Source organism: Pezoporus wallicus, unplaced genomic scaffold, assembly GCF_028554395.1.
Source record: "Pezoporus wallicus isolate ANWC-B61680 ecotype Strahan unplaced genomic scaffold, APGP_CSIRO_Pwel_v1 contig_8047, whole genome shotgun sequence".
Classification (NCBI taxonomy): Eukaryota; Metazoa; Chordata; class Aves; order Psittaciformes; family Psittacidae; genus Pezoporus; species Pezoporus wallicus.
This window is the reverse complement of record NW_026639548.1, coordinates 2,566,138-2,587,541: the sequence shown is the minus strand read 5'-3', so window position 1 is coordinate 2,587,541 and position 21,404 is coordinate 2,566,138. Positions and strand designations below refer to the sequence as shown.

Genomic DNA, 21,404 nt, shown 5'->3' with positions numbered 1-21,404 from the left:
CGGGGCCAGGCGAGTTGAGGGGCGGGTAACGGCACCGCAGGAGCGGCCGCAGGCGGGGCCTGGGTGTATGCTGAGGCGCGAACGGGACCCCGAGCGGGGCTACGGGCATGGTCCGGCGGCCCGGTGAGTGCCGAGGCGGTCACTAAACTGCATCCTCCCCGCTGGGCACCGCAGCCCCCGTGTCGGCGGCAGGGTCAGCACGGAGCCTGTCAGGACGCTCCTGACCGGAAGGCTGCAGGGAGCGGGTCTGCGGCGCCGAGCAGAGGGTCGGTACCGAATTGTCCCTGTACATCCCGATAACTTTATCTTCGCGCTGGAGCTTCTTCGCAGCCTGGCCTGGCGGTACAGCGTTCTCAAGGCAGCGTTTAAACCCTGCCTGGGTTTATATTAATTACAAATATAATGTGTTAATACATGGCTGTAATGTACTTACAAATCATGCTGCCCCTCAAACGACAGTGTTTCAGGAAATGAGAGGTCAGGGAACTGCTTTAGTGATGCCAGGCATCACTCCGTTGTTCCAGCTTCCATCATCTCCAGAGTATGGCTGCGTGCGAGGGGACTGTCCTCCCTCAGTCTCAACACCATGCCTCTATGGGCTGGAGAAAGCCTGAAGCATTTGTTGACTGTCCCTTCGAAGTACCTATGTACCCAGCCAAGACTCACTATGTGCTGCAGGAATCCTCTGTCTCCGACTGATAGAAGCAAAGTAACTGGATAAATCTACTGGAATGGTAAAGGATTCAAGTGGTTAAACCGAGTTAAAAGGTTAATAACCATTGAGATGGGCTCTCTTTCTAAAAAGTTGGGCAAAAAGCAATTCTGGGAGCATAAAAACAGTTTCATAGCAAAATAAAGAGTGAATTCAAAGGTAAATGTGAATAGAGCTTTGGAAGTGGTAGACTGATGCATTATTGTATTGATAACAACTACTTTATTTAGTTAACTTTATTTTAGTTCCAAAATAGTACTTCATGTAGAGACTCATAATTAGCCTTGATAACAGCTTTAAAAAAGTTGTCACAACCTTTAAAGTAATGCTGGTACATCTAGTACTTATATTACTCATTTGTGATAGAGTATGTATAATTAAATGTAAGTTTTAAGCTTTGTAATTAAAGATAATTGCTTTAATAAGCTTTTCTGTAAGTGTAGCATTATATCTAATAGCAATTATTACATCATTTAAAAACTCTGTGGAGAATATATTAGAAAGCACTGAAGAAATATATTAGTGAGCACTGCACATCTTGTTTTCACGCACTGGGCTTAAGTTTGCACCCTCTGTACCTAATTTGTTGTTTAATTAATGTTGTTGCATGAAACCTTTCCTTTTTGGTCATTTGATGCCCTGATGAAGGTTGGTTGCCCTGCTGGCACCTCTCTGGAGGATGTTGTTAGAAATAATCTTTGTGTTGTTAAATTAAAGAGCTGGTAAGTACATTCTAGACAATTGGCACGCTGATTGATTTGCATCTTTATAGCTTTTAGGTGTGCAGTTTTACTGTGGTATGGTAGAAAGTTGATTTGGCCAGCTATGTAACAGTCTGTATTGCCAATTTCTTTGGTTCTTTTTGATATTCTACTATTTTAATTACTGAAATCATAATTGTTCGAAGTTTCTCTATAGGTGGGATGACTTCTGTTCCTCAAGTGGCTCAACAGATTAGCCAGGAGCAAAATCAACAGCAAAATGGGCCAAACTTGTCAAGTTTGCATAATTCCTTACCTGTTCTGCAGAGTGGGAGCCCAGCTTTTCTTCAGCAGGTACAACGAGCAGGCTGTGACTTTGGTACCGACTCCAGCTCCTGTAAAAAAAACAAGTATCAGGTTTGCATATTATTGTGTACGTGGCTTTGAACATCTGTTTTTTATGAGTTGTCATTGCTGTTGTTGTCTATTCCGTACCATTAAATAGTCTGTCTGAATACTGGGAAGAGAGTATCCTCAGAAACAGTAACACCTGTCTCATTAAGAAAGTCTAGACAAGATTAATTTTTTGGCACTTCTGCTAGTTTCCCTTGAAATTTTACTTCTGTGAACATCTCTGTTCATTTATGTCATTTGCTCAGCTCACGTAGTGAATGTTATCTGGAGGTAAATATAGCTTCATGAATAATTTCAGGCCTTATATGTCATGAAGGAGAGTGCTTCGCTAATCCTAGCTGGTGCAGCTGGCTCACTGCAGACATTTGAGTTTTGATGTGAGGTATTCTCAGGTAGCTCTCGCTTGTTATCTGATGACTTCTATTCATGGTCAGTTTTGTACACGCTATGTTTTTCTTCGAGTGCTCTGCATTGTAGCCCTACTTGAGGTCTGACTTGCTATTGAAGAATTGTTTAGTAATTCATAGCTATATTTGAAGCTGAATATGTTCATATTTGTCATTTCCTTCTGCTGTTCTCCCCCACCCCTCTGTCCGTTTTAGGTGGTAGCTTTAAAACTGCAAGTAGAGTTAGAAGAAAGGAAGAAGACAGCATGAAACTCACAGAACATGTCAAAACCAGGTAATAAGGACTTTGACCTTTTTTTAACTTTTGCATACTGGTAGTATAAGCCTACCAAAATGAATATTTAGGAGCTATTATTTCAATCTTAGTTTTTAGTCATAAATATCTCCTTTCTCTAGCTTGCTAACTTCCTGTAGCTTACTAAAGCTTTTATAAAGACTTTTTGTTGCTGAGCTCTTGTTTGTATCTGGGTTAGTTTTACGTCCCTTGTGAGCCACGAATGAGACTGAATTCATGTGTGCACCTGCAGATTGCCCTCTTTATGTAGGTTTTTGCCCTTTTTACTGTAAGATTTTACAAACTTACAATATTCTTTAGGGTAGAATTCTTATGTTCTTTAGATGCTGAATTAACTGTAGATAGCATCAAATCTGTGAATGAATGATTCGTCTTGGATATGGCAGCACTATGATTTTTATTGTTTTGTGCAGAAATAAGAGACTGATTAAGAAAGAGAACCTTCAGAAGGAAGTGGTACTTCCAGAACTTCTCACATTTACTATAGAGAAATATGTGCCAGATTTAGCAGATGCTGCTGCTGCTGCAGAAGTGCTGTTACCCAGAAGCAGTGCTCAAATCATACCAGTCTTAGAGTCTATGAAAGTCTGGGCTGGAGTAGTTGGTAAAGCCGTATAAGATAAATCTCAATGGCATGCTGGCTGATGAACCTGGACTTGGAAAAACAGTGCAAGTTGTTGCTTTTTTTTGCACACCTGGCATATAATGAAGGTATGAAATATTATAGCTCTTTTGTTTTATAAATCTGTATTTTTAACAGTTCATTGGTTGAATGCATTTTCTGTAACAGGAGAAAAAATAATTGCTTTTAATATGTATAGTTTAAAGAAAAGTATCTGGAATAAATCTTGTAAAAAAATATGCAATTCCTTTCATTGTTAGTGCATGTTGTCGAGATACACACATTTGCCTTTTATTGTAACTCTGAAGTGTTATGCAGTCATTTCCTATCATGCTGTACCTTTTATCTCTGTAGGTAACTGGGGTTCTGTTCTTGTTGTTTCACAAAACTTGAATGTGCTGAAGTGGGAGATTTGAACTGAAATGCTTGTGTCCTGCTTTGAAAATTCTTCTGCATCTTGGAAACCCATGAGAACTTTTTTGAAGAAGATGGGTATTGTGGAACAATGTACTGGGTAGTGTAACTAGTACACAAGGAAAATATCAGCCTGAGTTATGGTTATACCATTGTGATTAAAAACTTCAGCATAGTCATTTCACAACTTGTTTCTTCTCTCTTTTGTTGTGAGCATACTGGAAAAATGAAGCTATTTTCTTATTTCATAAGTACTGGTTCATAAGCAGAGTTTGGTATTCCCCAATAAAAGTTGCTTTGCTGACCAGCAATTCTCAATCTAATCCTAGAGGAGGAAACAATAATCTCTGCTATTAAAGCCATCAAAGAAAGCCTTTAGGATTTTGTGGTTTTACATTGCAGGAATGGACTAACCCCAAGACCTTCCTCCTGCAAGCAATTCTTTAAAGACTGTGAAGCATTCATGAAAGTACAATGCAGGTACCTAGTTTTAGATGAAAGGCAGAATGGTAACAATCTGACACAGGAGCGCTGGGATGCAATATTCAATCTCCAGAGGTCTGAAGTATTCATTCGAATTTTTCTTATTGCTTTTGTCCATCAGTTACTTTCTGAAACAACTGCAGTGTTTAAAATGACAGGGTTTAATTTTTTCTTTGCTGTGATCTAATTAAGTTATGAAATAGATCTTAATTATTATTTTAATTATCTGCAGTCATCATTGTTTACTCTTGATGGATATACTTTTGCCTACTGCCTTAAAAGATGTGTGGGCCATTGCCAGTTTCCTGATTTCAGGGATTTCCCAAATCTATCTGGATTTTATGGAAGTAGCTTCTGTGGAGGGGAATAAAGATCATTACCAGAGAGTTGCAGTAAGACTACAGAGTACATCTCCCTTGAGGATAGTGTCTTAACTCTAGTATCTTTCTCTGAGGAAATAAAACTAGGAAATCATTGCATTCTATTATTTTGGGTAATGCAGTCATTCATTTTGCAGAGGTCCAAAATTCACATTGAGAAGCTGTTACCAAGAAAATACTACCACGTGCTTACATGTACTCTTTCTGATCAGCAAAAGTCAATGTATGAAGACATCTTGTCTCAACCAAGGTCCATCTGTTGAGGGTGGTCATTCATCGTTAAAGTTAGGAACTGTTCCAGTTACAATAATAGAGCTTGTTTGCTGACGTGTTGTTTCTAAGTTAGTCATGGGCACTCCTAAAGCCCACATTAAAGCTCATTGGCATAAGCGTAGTGTTGTGCAGGCTAATCATGTTTTACACTAAGTGGCAATTGCATTCAGCATTTTCTTCCTCTTGTGTTTATTTATTTATATCAAGTGATTTTACAAGGTAAAAAGAAACATAAATAGCCCATAATCTTCAATTACTATATATGGGACAAAGTATTTATAACTTGGGCAATTGATCATGCATCACAGGTTTTGTCTAAATTTAGTTCTTCAGTTATTTAGGAACTGCATATCTTAGGTTATATGGTTACATTGCTTTTCTGATATGTCTAGTTTGTATTTCCCAGTGAAATTGGTATTTTAAAGTTATATTTATTCAGGCATTTTGAAAAAAGACCTCAATATTGACAATGTGTTTCATATACTATCTGCTGTAATTTCAGTTTGAAATAGAGTGGCTATTTGAGAAGTGTGAGATTTAAAATCAGAATATATTCTGTAAATTATTAAATGTTTGTGTGAATGTGAGAGAAGCTGGAGGAGTGGAAGACTGCATTTTTAAACATACTTTTCTGTGTTTGATAACTTGGTGTTATCAGATTTATTCAGAAAAACAAAGCGAGTGTGCAGAAATACCTAAGCTCCTAAAAAGCACTGGGTTTTTTAAAAGATAATTTAAATTACATTTTCATTTTAAATAACAGAACTCAAGAATATCTCAGAAGTGGGCACTTTGTCGGCGTCCTCCATGTTCTGACGCAGATGCTCAGGGTGTGTAATCATCCTGATCCGTTAAGTCCTTGGCTTCCAAGTTCTTCCTGTGTATTAGACATGCTGGAGTTTACAATTGCTTCTCTAGTGCTGAATGCATTAGAATGGGATCTTTGGAAGGTGAGTAGGGAAGTAATTCTCTTGTGTTTGAATTGACTGGGAGAGCTGGGGGCTTAGGACATAAAACTTCTTACACATAGTTCAGGTTCCATTTAAATATTTAACTCTGTGTTGCCAATTAATTTATATTCAGAAGCAACTACCAAGATTATGTATAACCATTGACTTTATGGTAGTACTGGATTTAGCAGGTGTGCTGAGAATATGCTATACTTCTCAAAGAAGGTCAGGCTGTTTTGCCACATTTTCTGGTTTTGCAACATTTTCTAGTTTTGCTTTAAGTTCTCAATTAACCTAAACTGATGGGTCTTGAAATCAAGGGACAGATGTAATTCTTACCCTGTCCTGAGGAGTAGTAAGGGCATAGTTAAACTGTGTACAGCTCTGCAGATGAGAGGCTGTGTCAGATTCCACAATTCAGTTTCAACTATAGCCTGTTAAAAGTTACATTGCAAGGGGTTTAATCTGTTTTTTTCTAGTGATTCCAGCCATACTACCTGTTTAAGGAAAACTGGACAAAGCTGCAACAGTAGCATTGTGTGTCCTGGGAACTTCAAATAATTACTCCTTTGAGCCACTTGGGGAAATCATTTGGGGGTGGGTGGACAGGGTAAGTGTCCAAGACTTGTGAAGGAAGTAGTGTTAACGTATCAAAGTGGGAATGGATGAGTCTGGAATGTCAGTTCTACAAAGACAAATACTTTAATCACAAGCATTGAATTAATTGCAGAGCTTGTAACTTGAGGTGCCATCCTGGTTTAGACTCTGGTAACATGAGCATAATGCTCTAATTTCATGGTGTAGGTTGCTGAAACCTTTTAAAGTAATGACAGCTGCTCTCTGCAAAATCACATAACACTTTACAACGTTCTTCCACATTTTGGTTTGATTCTGGCATCAGCTCTGAGCTTTTTAATCATTCTCAGATAATGTAGTACTGTTACCTTTTTTTACTGCAACTGAATGGTTGAATATTTCTTTAGGTCGAGGGGTTGGTTTGTTTGGTTTTTATAACTTAAGCATGCAGACCAGTCTGTCTTTGATGTGATTGGGATTGAACACCAAACTACTTACAAAGCACAAATACTGCTGAAACTGAAGATAACCAGGAAGCTTATTGAAGAGATCTGCTGTTCTCCTTCATCCCCAGTGAAGCTCAAACCAAACAGGTATGCAGCGGTCCAGTGACTGATTTGTTTAAGTAACAGGTGAAAGCAAGTAATATGTATAGACTTCATCTACCAGGTTACTTTTAATTACCTTTAGCCTGTCCTTTATGCTTCCATGCAGATACCTTCTTTATTACTGTTTTTGAGTAGCTAATAGGCCAAGCTGTTAAAAATTAGTTTATTAAAGTTTTGGTTCATTTTATAGAGATCTGTGAGTATTGCTAGCAGTGGCTGTTGCTCCTCTGAATTTGTATGTAGTAACTCCTCCTTATACATACACCCATTAAATGGTTATATGTAAAGGTCTTGAAGAAAAAGGTCTTGAAGTTTAATCTAAAGGAACAGATACTTCCCTACTCCATTAAATGCAGCAGGTAGCAAGGCCTCATTTTCTACAGTTTCCAGATCCCTGACTGGTGCAGCATTTTTACACCTGTTTTTTTTATACCTGCGGATTCAGGTATAAAACCCCTACCACTTGTTATAACTGTGTGAATGTGCTTTTTCTAACTGTTGAATGCTATCTGCAGAACCTACAAGTTCTTATTTCATAAACAGGCAAGATGAAAGCTCTGGCTGCCTTGTTTTGGAAGCTGAAATCAAGAGGACATCGTGTATTGATTTTGATGCAGATGATTCTAGTGCTTGATTATACTGGAGCTTTTCTTGAACATCCATTTTCTCACATATGTAAGAGTTAATGAGAGTGGTGCTCACAGTTGGCATCATCTGGTAAGAGGACCTCTTGCTCAAGATAATAGTTAATATATGCTCATAGCAGGAGGGAAAATGGTAAAGGGAAGTTTAATACATTTGCAAAATTAATTTGCATAATTTTATTAGTTATTTAAGCAAATTATGTATGTAGCTGTCACACAAATATGTAATTATATATGAAATATGTCAGTCATATTACTATTTGATGAGGCATCCGGGGTGTTTCCAAGAGGCATGCCACTAGTTGTCCTACATTTATGAGTAATTTGTGTTTGAAATACAGATGCTTTATTTCACAATATTTCACAATTTCATAATTGCTTTGGCTTTCATTATCTGTAGCTATCTACATTGTTAGTACTATAAGTGTAGTTGCTGCTTTTATGTTGGCACTTCCTCAGCCTTACTCCAGGGGCTTTTGCTTTTTTGTAGAGTGCCCTGGCATTGCCTGAGGATAAATTGAAAGCATGTTCATTTCCCTCCCCAGTACGATTTTCAGTACCCTCTGGGGCCTACAATTTGAGCAAACATTAACAATATAGTGAAGTCGTTCTTTTCCTATTTTTTGTTTCAAGTTGCATTGTTATGATTTCTGCCAGATGCAGTAGAAAACATGAAGGAATACTTTGCCTTAAAGCAAAACAAGGCAGCACAATAGAAGGGATTCAATTTAGTCTGTAGACAATAAAAACGACGAAGCACACACAGCATAATAACTCAGTCAGTGTGCATAGTAACTGCAATGGTATTCTCTTGTTTTCCAGTTAGGTAAATGGAAGGAGCCTATTCTCAGTGATATTGGTGTGACATGAGGGGAATGTCGGATTTTTGGTCCTTAGATCTCTTTTCTATCTTAATTATGGTGCTGTTATTTGCAAGCAAAAGGAATTAAAATTCAGTTTAATTAACTTTACTATGCCTGTTAGCCTGTAAAAGGTGTGACTCAGGTCAGTGGCAATGTACCATTGTTAGTATAGTTATTGTGAAATGTACTAATATTTTAAAGTGTACAAATTTTCTTCCTAAAAGGAGTTAAAACCCACAAATATAAAATGGGAATATCAGCATGCCAACGAGGCGCAAAACACTTCAGAAGAAGTGAAAGAGGAACTCTTAACATACACCAGACAAAATACTTATAGCATGGTAACATAAGGGATCTCCAAGTCTTTGCTTTTTGACAGACATAATAACTTTGTCCTGCCACTTAGCTTCAACTGAGAGAAAAGAAGCATTGCCATAGAAGGACAGTTGTTCCTCCACCTTCCCTTTTTGGCCAGATGACTCGAAGAATATTGAAAACAAGACAGAAGAGCAAAGCTCAGAAGACACTCCTCTGGATAAAACAGAAAACGCATTTTGTGAGACCTTTGTTAGCTGTCGTCAAGTCAGCTGCTGACAGTGGTCAACATGATCCTGCATGGCTAACTGCTGAAGACTCGGTGCTGTTCAAAGTAAGATGGTGCTTTGTTTATTTTGACTTCAAAAACTTTTTACTTCAAAGTTTATGACAGCATGGTTAGACCTCAATTAAGGGTTACACATGCCTGTGCACACAAGAAAAGCATTTAATTGAGACGTTACACTGGGGTGATTTCTCTCTGCCTCCTAGGCTGCAAAACAGTTACAGACACTTCCTTGAAACCTTGCTATTGTGTCACCAGCAGAGACAGCAAACTAGGACTTTGTCTGCCATGTCTTTAACACTTGTAACTATGTTTATGGCTTCCCGAAGCAATGTCAAAATTGTTACATAAAAGCACTTGCAGATCCAGGAGGAAAGGTGAGCTTGAGATGTGCATTACATTGTGAAGACCGGGGTTTCTGTTTGTTTTTCTGTTTGTTTTGAGGTTTCTTTCCTCTATTTTAAATTCCTCATTGCTGTTAGTGTTTGGTAACACCACTTCTGTGGTTGTCTCATTTCTTGGTATTTTAGCAATGTCAAAGCAGGCAACCCTGCTATATAATAATTTTTTGTCAGGTCAGAATTTTCTGTCACAATTGTTGGTACAGACAATTAGGAAATAATTCCAGGATGAATCTTTACATGACTTCATGGCCGTGGTTTTTATCTACTGAAATAATTCAAAAGAAGCCTACTGCTGTGGTCCGTCCCCGCCTTTCCATCTGTTTCTGTTGTCGTAGGCATTGCCTGAAATAAAACTGGAGCAACAGCCTAGTCAGAAGCAAGAGGAACAGTGGAGCAAATCCCAACCCAGTGTCAACCACAGGGGGAAACACAGTAGGCAGAGAAATACGTTCCTCACAGCTAAATGAATCTGCAAGCCTGGATTCATGTACACTTATAGCATCTGTTTTGACTTTGGTGAGGCTGTGTGTAGGACTCTCAGCAAATCTGGAGAACTGGGACACTGAGTAATGGGAGCATTTTATTCTAACCGAGCTGAGGTGGTGGAATTTAATGTTACTTAAAAAATAGACTCTTGCTCATGGATATAAGAATACTATTCAAAACTTAATTACAGACAAGCTCTTTCTTAAAGAATCAGGATTTTGGGCTTCATCCCAGAATGGATTTAATGATGCTGAAAAAGGCATTCTATATATAGACCGGAACAAATGTCATTTTATGATACTAATATAATGATACTTTTTCAGTGTGTGTATCTCACTCATTTGAAAGAATTTCTTAAAACTTCACGTCCTCTTTTGTTAACACTTTGGAACACATGTAAATGTTAAGAATACACTGTGTTTGATGACACTTACAGGCCTTGGGACATACAGTATCTCCAGCCATACCTGTTTTACCACAACTGTCCCTGGTCCCAGCACACCCAGAGCCCACAACACCCGGCCTTTTTCTTCAAGCAGCAGCAGTTGACAGAACCAGTTGTAACCGTCGATCCAAGGACAACTGTGCAGATGCGTTTGGTGACTCCACTCATATCAGGTAACCTTTTACTTGTAGTTTTAAATTCACATTTTGCTATTGAAAATTAATTCTTAAATCTTTACTAGTGTTGCTTACTTTAAAATTTACTGAAAATAAGTGAAAATGATGGGGGAATAGTCTTTTACGAAATCCTCTACTCTTTAGAAAATAGTATATCCCCAGATGTTGTATTACTTATGTGCAATTGATTTTAGAATCATAGAATAGTTAGGGTTGGAAAGGACCTTAAGATCATCCAGTTCCAACCCCCCCTGCCGTGGGCAGGGACACCTCACACTAAACCATGTCACCCAAGGCTCTGTCCAATCCGGCCTTGAACACCGCCAGGGATGGAGCATTCACAACTTCCCTAGGCAACCCATTCCAGTGCCTCACCACCCTAATAGGAAAGAATTTCTTCCTTATATCCAATCTAAACTTCCCCTGTTTAAGTTTTAACCCATTACCCCTTGTCCTGTCACTACAGTCCCTAATGAAGAGTCCCTCCCCAGCATCCTTATAAGCCCCCTTCAGACACTGGAAGGCTGCTATGAGGTCTCCACGCAGCCTTCTCTTCTCCAGGCTGAACAGCCCCAACTTTCTCAACCTATCTTCTACATAGAATTTTAAACACTCTCATCTTTGCATAGTGTCACTTATTTTCCATTTTGTCTTAAGACAGTTTGATCTCTGTACTTTGAGCTTGTAACAAATATTCACCTAAAATTTCATTTTAGATTTATTTACCAGGACTTCCAAGGACCAGTCCTAATCCTCAGACCACAGTAACTTCTTTGGCAGCGATGAACTCAGTGTAGAAGTTACTCTGATGCCCAGCTGCTAGTGTATGTCAAACCCTGGAAAGCAATGCTTGCATACTGCCGGGATTCAGCCCACATCACTTCTTCAGTTGTGGTGTTAAGAACAGCGAGATGCCTGGTTTTAAATGGGAGCTGAGTGTCACTACTGAACAGGTGCAAGTTGTATTTTCTTTATTGCTGAACTATTCTGCAATTGTTGGTTTACGTTTTTTTCAATATTTATTGTAAGTAACAGTAGCACTAAGCTACTTTTTCCCTCCCTTCTGCATTCCTGCCTTTGCACTGTGAGGATTTCCTTGCCTGTGCTCCAGGTGAGCAATCTATTGTTCATCCTTTAGCCAGATTTTCTCTGTGTATTTTTAACACTAAATCTTGCAGAAAAGGGGCAGCGCTATTACCTGCGCGGGCGGCAATTACTCTCTTCCAGTGGTCATTACGCTCCCATATCCGCACTGCAATAAAAGTTAGCTTTCTACCCTTGTCCCCGAGCCTCGTTCCTCCATGTGCTGAGCCCCATTTCCCGCCGAAGCCATACTCTCTGTCGCGACATAAACCACTGCCGACAGCGGCGCGCGGGTCCGTCAGCACCGCGGCGAGCCGTGCGGCTGCGCGCATGCGCTGTGTGCGGCGCAGGCGCGGAGCGCGGGGGGCGGGCAGCGGCGCAGGCGCGGTGCGGGAGCGGGGCGCAGGAGGCGCGGTTTGTCTCCTGCCGGCGCTGGTAGCGGCTGCGGCTCCGGCCGCCCCCCGCCCCCGCTTCCTGCCAGGAGCGAATGGAAACTCTGGCCCCGGCGCCCGCGGTAAGTGGGGCCCGCGGGCGCGGAGGGGCAGGGGGGGCGGCCGGGCCCCGCTCCTCACACACATCCCCCCATTCTCCGGCCCCGCACAGGCCTCGGGCCCGAGGCCCGGCGGCGCCGGTCCCGGCGGCGGGCGGGGGGGGGCGGCCGCGGAGGAACAGGCCTTCCCCTCGCCGCCGCTGGGGTGGGCGGACAGGGCCGGCCGCGTCCTGGCGGGGTTGTGGTGGTGCCGCCCGGGGCGCTGGGGGCCGCTCTCGGCGGAAGAAGCCCCTCGCCAGCTTGGGGCGCCGGCTCGCGGCGGGGCCGGGTGCGCTGGGCCGGGCTGCGTCGCGCTGGGCCCGGGCGGGCCCCGGGCCGTTCGTTTAGTTCAGTTGTGGCACACAAAAGGCGATCCCTGCTCCCCGGGCAGGCGGCGGCCGGCAGTGCGCTTCCTTATCAGCGTGTAATTAATTAAGTGTTTTCACTCGGGCAGTAAACGTTAGCGAGGTATAGGTAATTAAAATAATAAGACCTTGTTACCGGCGATAGCTGGTATCATTTGAATCTTAATTATTTGATATTAGTGCCGTGAAAGAGTCACAATACCGCGAAGTATTGCAGTGTTATTAAATCTCTTGGAAAAGGTGCCTGTGAGGAGTGGAATCTCTTTTTCCCTTCCCGCTCTGCTTAGGTTCGAGATCCGAGGAGCGGCAGAGCCCGCCCGGAGCTGTGTGTTAGTCAGTGTGCAGGCTGCGCCCCGAGGTACCTCACTGGTACCCATGTATGGGGTCTTCCCTCTTAGCTAGCACGTGTGTGACAGTGCTGCTCTGCTTCCACTCTTTCACGTGGACAAGGGAATGAATCTCTCCATCCTCAGGGCTTGCGTGGATGGAACTACTAGTAGATGCATATAGCCCAGGAGAGGGAAGCGGAGGAGTTGTGTGTGTTCGCTGCCACAGCAGCAGCAGTCGAGGAGCGAGGCAGTCACCGCTGCACCGCGTCCCTTCCCAGCCGTGCTGTTGCCACTTGTAACCAACTTGGAGTAAGGAGCAAAGACGAATGGCGGTGTACTTGTAAGTGTGTTTGCCCTGAAATACCGAAAGTGAAACTCGTGTTTTCAAAACACAAGGGAGGTTTTGAACAAACAAAAATCACGTTTCATTTTCCCTTTTTCTGCCGCTGCTATGTGACACCCAGCACTGAATGTACCTGTCAGCTCGCATCAGTGGAGTTTTTGTGAGCGATTGAAATACAAAACCAGAATGTTTTTTGATTTGGGGATAGCTTGGGTCAATAAATGGCATTCTAAATGACATGCAGGTTTGCATTAATTTTCATCTCTTTAAAGGGGAGAAAGCTGATTTAAATATCAAGTACAATGCTTTTTCAGACATCTCGATCATTTGAAGATTTTTCATTGTGCACTTTTTCTTCACTAGCTAGAGCAATAAAGTTGAGTAGTCTGTGTCCATTTTAATTGTATTTTTAGTTATTGATGAAGAAACATAGTACATTTTAAGCAACTGTTGCGTATTCAGGAACGTTATGTTAAGTGTTAAAAGTACTGGAACATTTAGAATAACGAATGCAAAAAAGAGATACTTTTGATGCCAGAGACTGTTGATTCTTCAAGTTTCACAGAACATATAATTTGTAAAGTTCTTCAATAGCTCTTTGTTAGGTAAAGATATGTGAGGGACTTAAGTGAGCTTTGTGGTGCTGAGGGTTTTGGAGAAGTTAAGTACATATTTAAGCAACTGCCAAGACAGAATAGCCAAGTTCTAACAATAAGATACTCTTTAAATAGTAACTACAGAGTTTCAGTTGCAGAAATACTTTTACCTTCCCTAAATTTCTGTTTTTGTTGTATTTCTTTAGTGTATACTGTAAGAAACACCTAGAGCAGTGAGAATGCATCATGGTAATGGCCCTCAGAATGCCCAGCGCCAGCTCCAGAGGTCCAGGTCCTTCACAGGCAGTGAGGGAGAAGAGCAACAGGCAAACCTACCCCAGTCCCCTGCAGCTTCTTTTGCACCTTCTGCAAGTCCATCTGCACCCCAGTCCCCCAGTTACCAAATACAGCAGTTTATAATGAGCCGAAGTCCAGTGGCTGGGCAGAATGTGAACATCACTCTGCAGAACGTTGGACCGGTGGCTTCAGGAAACCAGCAGATAACACTCACCCCATTGCCAATTCCAAACCCAACATCACCTAGTTTTCAGTTCAGTCCTCAGCAGAGGCGGTTTGAGCATGGGTCTCCTTCCTACATTCAAGTCACTTCACCGCTGCCTCAACAAGTTCAGTCTCAAAGCCCTACACAGCCTAACCCTGTGCCAGTGCAAACGTTACCAAGTGTTCGGGCAGGCACTCCAGGCTCTGGCTTGGGAATGTGCAGCCAGAGCCCCACAAGAGGATTTGTGGATGCTAGCGTGCTTGTGAGACAAATCAGCTTGAGTCCTTCAAATGGCGGACACTTTGTGTATCAAGAAGGACCAGGAATTGCACAGATTGCTCAAGGAGCTGCTGCACAAGTACAGCTTCCATCTTCTGGAACACCCGCTACGGTAAGGGAACGAAGGCTTTCACAGCCTCATTCGCAGTCTGGTGGCACCATCCATCATCTCGGTCCTCAAAGCCCTGTAGCTAGCGGAGCAAACATGCAATCTTTGACTAGCCCGGGCCATATTACGACGACCAGCTTGCCCCCCCAAATCAGCAATATCATCCAAGGGCAACTGATGCAGCAGCAGCAGCAAGTGCTTCAAGGACAGCAGCTGGGTAGACCCATTGGATATGACAGGACTTCTGGTGGCTTGATAGCAGGGGTTGGAGGACCTAGTGCATTTGGAATGACATCACCACCTCCTCCCACAAGTCCTTCACGGGCCACTGTACCACAAGGGCTGTCGAGTCTTCCTCTTACTCCTACGGTTAACACGGCAGTGAAAAAACAACCCAAAAAATTGGAAGAGATTCCTCCTGCCAACCAAGAGACTGCTCAAATGAGAAAACAATGTTTGGATCATCACCACAAACAGATGGAAATTCTTAAGGAAACTTTTAAGGAATGTTTGATTGAGCTGTTTTTCCTGCAACATCTTCAAGGGAATATGATGGACTTTTTGGCTTTTAAGAAGAAACATTGTGTTCCACTGCAAGCATACCTGAGGCAAAATGACTTGGATCTGGAGGAGGAAGAAGAGGAAGAACAATCTGAGGTCATCAATGATGAGGTAAGAAATCTGTTAAACTTATTTTTTGGACGGAGTCTTGGGTGGCATGGTTTAGTGTGAGGTGTCCCTGCCCATGGCAGGGGGGTTGGAACTGGATGATCTTAAGGTCCTTTCCAACCCTAACTATTCTGTGATTCTATGAAGTTGTGGCACCAGGATTGTGGAGTACTGGAGAATGTGACAGTACCTGAAAAGTCGTTTGTACTTGATGAAGTACGGCACTTTTCCTTTAAATAGTTGGTCTGAGAGGATGCAGTTCTGCTGGGTAGTGTGAACAAACGGGTTGGCTTGAGCATGCTGTTAGATGCATGTGTTTAAAAGGAAAAGGATAGGGAGGTGAAAGGAGCTTTTGCTGTCCTAGTTAGTATGTAAACCACCACATAAAAAATGGCATTGGTGTGGAAGCTGTTTTAAGCTATCAGAATGAGTATGAGTAGGAATCGTAGACTGAATTTCACTTTACTAGAGTTGCGTAGACCGGAAAAGAATGAGCAGTCTTGTAAGAGGTTAACCTTTGAGTGGTGTGACTTGTAACCATAGATGTTACTGAAGTTCAGTGTTGCTGTAGCCAACAAAGACCTGAATTAATCTAATTACATAGAGAGAACATGTGAATCATGATGTATATAGGTCCATAGTAATGAATCAGGTTACTTTGGCTGTCTTAGAGCTCTGTGCAGTCTAGCTGATCAAACAAACAGCACTTACAGACTGGATTGGACATTAACAAGTTAACGTTGTTATTTATGCAAAGGTTTAAAATTGCTAACTTGAATTCACTGTTTATTAATGGCAAAGGGCTTGAAATAAGCTTGCCAAAGACACATGCTGTGCAGCTTCTACACGTTTGTATCCATGCGTATAGCTCTTGACCGAAACACCCTGCGGGTTCTGGAGCAGTGCTTGTTTTGTGCAGAGCCTACCTGCAAGCCTACATGGCAAGCAGTTGCAACAGGGTGAATATAACTGGTGCCTCTATCACTTGGCACTCATAAATACCTTTTAAAATCTGTAAAAATATGTATGGGTATATAGATGTCAGTTTGTAAGGAACCAAACCTGTTACATAGAGAAACTCAAACTGCTTGGAGATAACCTGTTAGAAATGAGTGTCTCCGGGGAAAATTGGTGACTCTCTTAGGTGTGAATCATTAGTGAGCATATCTTCAGTTGGAATTTGTGGGAAATTTTAACAGTATAACAGCTGAAGTTTAATTTGTTCACTGCTTTGTGGTTTAGGAAATTTCTGCTTGTGATTGTTATTGATAATTTTGAAGGAATCATTTCTCTCTGTAGCCTGTTACTGTGATTTATTGGCAATGGATATTTTTTGTTTTCACCTGGTTTGTATTTTGTCAAACAGTTTAGGTGTTCTTTTTGGGTTGTGTGTTTGTCAGCTGAAAAACCAGGTATTTTTAACTGAGAGCTCTTTAGCGGGTGTAAATTGTCTAGGTTCATTGAAGTCAGTGGCACTACTGTAGTTTACATCAGTTGAGGCTTTACGTTCGGTCTTTTGGGTTTGGAGTTTTTGTACTCACTTCGCTGCTTGCTTGTGATGGGTCTTTTGTTTGTGAAAGCCACTTGTCTGTCTAACTGCTGGAGAACATTGCAAAGTGCAACAGCAAAAGTCTTTATGTGTTTTCAAATGATGAATCCTTTTGAAAGATAAAGACATCTTTTGAGTATGTTCTTTCTTTGTATTTTTTGTTGTCTTCTGTTTTATTTCCCCTTCCCCCCCTCTTTATCACTTTCTGCTAAAGCAATGCTCTTCATCCCTTGCCTGGAAAGGTTGATTGCTTTGGGAATTCAAGGGGTGAGCGAATGGTGACTGTGCTCATTGCTTAAATGAATGTTGGAGCTCTCTTAAGTTCAAACTGTCTGTCATGCTGATTTGTTGTCTGTTAGGAGCAGCAATCGTTAAATTCAAAGGATTTAAGAAGCATTTCCAGTGATGAGAAGTCACTGTGAATAGTCAAGGCTGTATTCTGTTCTGCTACTAAAAGTGAGACAGAACTCTTAAAAACGGGCTGTGCTCAAACCAAGCTGCACTGATGGTAGTGTAGTTATAATCCCCTCTTCAGTGAGGTGCCATCAGTACAAAATGAGTGTGTTGGAAAAAAAAGAAGAAAAACTTTTAAAAAGAAAATGATTCTCCCTTCTTTTGTTTTTTTTTGTTTTCCCCAAATATTTCTCTCAGGTAAAGGTTGTGACAGGAAAGGATGGGCAGACTGGTACTCCTGTCGCTATAGCAACCCAGCTTCCTCCAAATGTTTCTGCTGCTTTTTCATCCCAGCAGCAACCATTTCAGGTACTTTTCAATGGTTCTAAAATGTAGTTTCATCCCAGATTTTTTTTCTTCATTCAGATTTGATATTTCTTAGATGAATTAGAATTTTCCCAAGAGCCCATCCCTTATCATCTAAACAAAACAAAGAAACCTTTGCAATCTTCAAATGCATCAGTACTAATGAAGCCTTGAGGAAGTTAAATCTTTGTCTCCAGGTTGCTGGCTTATTTCATTAACTTTCAGCTTGAATGTTTTCACTTTGGTTTGTTTGTCTTTTGTTTCCCTAATGCATTTGGTTCATTTGTGCATTCTGCATAGCGATAATACTGATTCTTTTGTCTGTGGCATTGTAATTGTGGATTTCTTCTTAATTTCTTTTCTTTTTTTTGTCCCTTATCTGTTAAAGGTTTTGAGTATGGCTCAGAAGGTTTTGGATTTCCCTTCTCTGCAATGTTTTAAACAATAATAATAACCTTCTGACACTCTGTCTTTTAATATCTAACAGCTTTCCAGTAGCTCTGCCATAAATGTTGGGAAGAAGATACTGAAATGCTTATTTTTATTATATAAGTACTTTTAAACAATTTCTTTTCTTTCTTTTTTTTTTTTATAAGGGAATACTGAACAAACTAAAGAAATAAATGTGAAAATCAGTTAACATTTTTGTGGATCAATGGTGATGCAACTTTTAAATTCAGGGTAGCATGGGTTTATGCAGCTACCTTCAACTCTTACCAGACACCCTGAGAAATAATATACCCCAATTCCTCTGCAACTAAATATTTACCTTTTAGCTCAATTATATGTAACTTAGTAGGTGTTACAGGGTGAGTTATTCTGCTGTACCATGGAATCTGTACAGTCTATACTGCCTTTATCTAGGTTTTGGAAAACAGAGAGTTAAATGAGATGCAAAATGGGTTGTATTCCATGTGTAACAAATGGGATGTTCACTGTGATGCTTTACAAATGAGTGGCATAGTAAAGGGGCTTGCACTGAGAGCTTTTCGTTGTGGTCAGTACTGATATGTCTTGGAAGTGTCCTTAGGTAGTCAGGCTTCGTCTAAGCTGTTTAAAATATGTACTATTGTATCAGGTTATTTATTACAGTGATTAGGATTATCATCAAGCTACAGCTATGATGAAATGCCTTTGAAAGTATTATACCATTTCAGACCCATTTCAGAGAAACTAGCAGCTACATGCTGAAACCCCACAAAACTCTGTAACAGTGATAATACCTTTTAGCACAAACGGTTAACAAAAAGTAGCATCTCTTTCCGTCAGCCTTTCTCTTTGTGACTGTTTATAGAGAAGCAATGTGTCCTGATCAGCATCATCATTCAAATTTTGGTGCGTAAGTGCAGCACTCAGAATGATTATTGTGGGCGTGCTGCATAATAATCATGACCTCCAGAGAACGACATTACTTTAATTAAAGTTAGGACAGTTTTAGTCTAACATTAATGGTATGTGGCTGCAAATTAGAAAGGCATAACATCTTTGCTCTTTGAAGTGTCTGGCCTAAATTACACTATGATAATGCAGACAGCTGGGAGGCATACTCTTAGGAAATGTCAGTCAGAAGTCCTACACTAGAGATGCAGCCTGAAGCTGTATGTAATCATCCAGGCTAAGAGTGCAAATAAATGGCATTTGAAACAGAGTTTGGAGGAAATACTTTCTTAAACTTGTGTCCCGGAAAGTATTTGATGCAAACAGGACAAGCTGAATTTGTTAATTCAGTAGCATTGTACAAAGTTAAGTCTTTGTGACTGATACTGAAAATTCAATGCGTATGATGCTTTGCCAGACACTGGCTGTTGGATTTGAAGCTTGCTGCATGTCTGCCTTGTGAGAAGACAAGCCTTTGAAAACTTAATCTATGTTGGGTGTGAAATGACAGTGAACCATGACCATTAGGGATGAATATGAGTCATTCTTAAATGCGAAATTCATGTCTTAAGGCTATAGCTGTATCGCTAGAGTGGCTGAAAACACCCTACCAGCAGCAAAGAGAGTAGATGTTATTAATTCATAGCTATTGATAGAATCTGAGTGGCATGAGGTATATTCAGCCCCAAAAGGAGTGTTTGAAACCCACTGATTTTAAGGTGATGTTGGCTGTGTTTATTAATAGTGTTTGATGAAGCATTGAAGATGCAGGGTTGTGATTGCTATGGTTTATTTCAACAGAGACTGGTGTTTAGTTTACATTGGTAGAATTTCTGTTAAAAATCAGAGAAGAAAAGACTTGTGAATAAACTAGAAAATTCTTTTGGGAAATTGCTGTCTCTGCTATGTTGTCATAATAAATCTTCACAACATTTGCAAGCCTGTGCAATATATCAATATGGCAAAGGCTCTCACCATCAGAAAATTACACTTTGAGAATTTGAGTGCTAAATTAGCTCATTATTTAAGGCATAGAGGGTGCCATACATAAAGTCCCCGTTTGCCTTTTTGGCTATAATCTCTTAAGACCATTCTTGGGATAGCCCTTATTTTTTTGTATTAAGTTTTATAGTAGAATATTTGGTATAGCATGGCCAACTATAAAAGAGAATTTAAAATTATGACTTGGAAACTCACTGAAAGGAATTGGGCTTCACAGACACTGATGGGTGTTAGTAGGTACTTAACAGTTGTGCTGAGGACCCAAGAGTATGGGAATTGTCATATACCCAAATTTGTTTGCTTCAATAATCCTGTACATGAGGCTGCCATCAGAGTTTGATGCTGAAAGGCTTATCTGAGATGTATTCTCTACCATCATAGCCAATATTAAATGTAGTAATTAGAAAGTTTTCATGCACTGTGTAATCTTGCTGAAGCTAAACTCCAACTTGATGAATCAACTTGGTGATTTCTGTTGCATCTCAATATCATCATCAATTTAATTATTGTTTTAAAATTTAAACTTAACAAAGACTGTGCATTATGGACATCTGAAACTTTAGAGCAGGTATTGAATGAGTCTTGTTTTCTTTATCATACAGCTATTCTGAAGGACTTGTTCTGTGCTGGCCTCTAGCTCTGTAAATTACATCTTGGTGTTAGACTGTCTACAGATTGAACTTTTGTGATTTGTTTTCTTTTTCCAATAGCAAACGCATACAGGGACTCCAGTAACGGGGACTGTGAACACCATAGAAATTGAAGCTTTTAAGAGACAGCAGGCACTTGCAGCAGCAGGTATGTTCCACGGACAGAATTACACTTTGGTTCTCTTTTTCCCAAACAGTGAATGGAGCCTACTGTTCTGTAACCCTTGAAATACAGTTTTGCTTCACCTTGGGAATTGCCAAATCCTTAGGACTATCTATTGTGAATGGTGCTGTGTGAAGAGTGTGCTCCACTCACAATAAATAGGACTGGATTTGGCAGGCATGGAGACATTGTTAGGTTGATTGTTCTGGCTAAGAAGATTGGAGATGGCCAACTTGATGTTAGAGGGACTCTGCCCTTGGAGCATGTTCTTCATAAATGCTACACATGTATAGTAGTCGTAGCTTTCTGAGCTGATGTTGGAATCATGTGTAGTAGTTTGCTGTGTAAAACTGAACCCATTCCATTATACCGTGCCATAAATGGAATTTGAATATCACAGATTCGTCTAAGAGACCACGAATTGAAGTGGGCCGTCATGGGATGGTTTTTCAGCACCCGGGTGTGGCTTCAGGAGTTCCTCTTCAACAGCTAATGCCAACGGCACAAGGTACTGTGTCACCACATGCCAATTGCACATTAATTTAACAAGGAGATGTTAGTGATGGGACTAGAAACTTGGGCTTCTGGCCTGCCAAGATCCTAGTCCCACCACACACTTCTCCATGTAAATTAATACTTGGTATGC

General features: G+C 40.9%; 2 protein-coding genes and 1 non-coding gene across 18 annotated transcripts in view; all 3 read left to right on the top strand.

The window, feature by feature from the left end:
* Positions 1 to 2,116: 2,116 nt before the first annotated feature.
* Positions 2,117 to 11,205, top strand: LOC130602211 (E1A-binding protein p400-like). Its single transcript, XM_057414844.1, has 5 exons — positions 2,117 to 2,508; positions 5,465 to 5,651; positions 6,672 to 6,820; positions 10,270 to 10,451; positions 11,171 to 11,205. The coding sequence occupies exons 1-5, from the start codon at positions 2,480 to 2,482 to the stop codon at positions 11,203 to 11,205; spliced, it is 582 nt and encodes a 193-aa protein (XP_057270827.1). The 5' UTR covers positions 2,117 to 2,479.
* On the top strand, positions 7,930 to 8,069 carry LOC130602278 (small nucleolar RNA SNORA49). Its single transcript, XR_008972869.1, has one exon. It is a non-coding gene; the product is annotated as a small nucleolar RNA SNORA49 (small nucleolar RNA).
* Positions 11,206 to 13,905: 2,700 nt separating the features above from the next.
* Positions 13,906 to 21,404, top strand: part of EP400 (E1A binding protein p400) — a 47,441-nt gene continuing 39,942 nt past the window's right edge. For 13 of the 16 annotated variants that reach the window (XR_008972861.1, XM_057414967.1, XM_057414966.1 and 10 more), the window contains exons 1-4: positions 13,906 to 15,261; positions 17,459 to 17,569; positions 20,656 to 20,743; positions 21,159 to 21,266. Coding sequence is in view for 15 of the 16 variants with exons in the window: in XM_057414967.1 (XP_057270950.1) it covers positions 13,939 to 15,261; positions 17,459 to 17,569; positions 20,656 to 20,743; positions 21,159 to 21,266 (1,630 nt within the window). In the remaining variant the exon portion in view is untranslated. The remainder of the gene's footprint in view (positions 15,262 to 17,458; positions 17,570 to 20,655; positions 20,744 to 21,158; positions 21,267 to 21,404) is intronic. The other 3 variants (XM_057414963.1, XM_057414962.1, XM_057414965.1) reach the window with 3 other exon arrangements.

What these genes read in the sequence shown, in the direction of transcription:
- LOC130602211 (XM_057414844.1), top strand. Translation starts at nt 2,480, where the DNA reads ATGAAACTCACAGAACATGTCAAAACCAG. An exon ending in GTGAAGCTCAAACCAAACAG is followed by an intron (nt 6,821 to 10,269) that starts GTATGCAGCGGT and finishes TGACACTTACAG; the next exon opens with GCCTTGGGACATACAGTATC. An exon ending in GGTGACTCCACTCATATCAG is followed by an intron (nt 10,452 to 11,170) that starts GTAACCTTTTAC and finishes ATTTCATTTTAG; the next exon opens with ATTTATTTACCAGGACTTCC.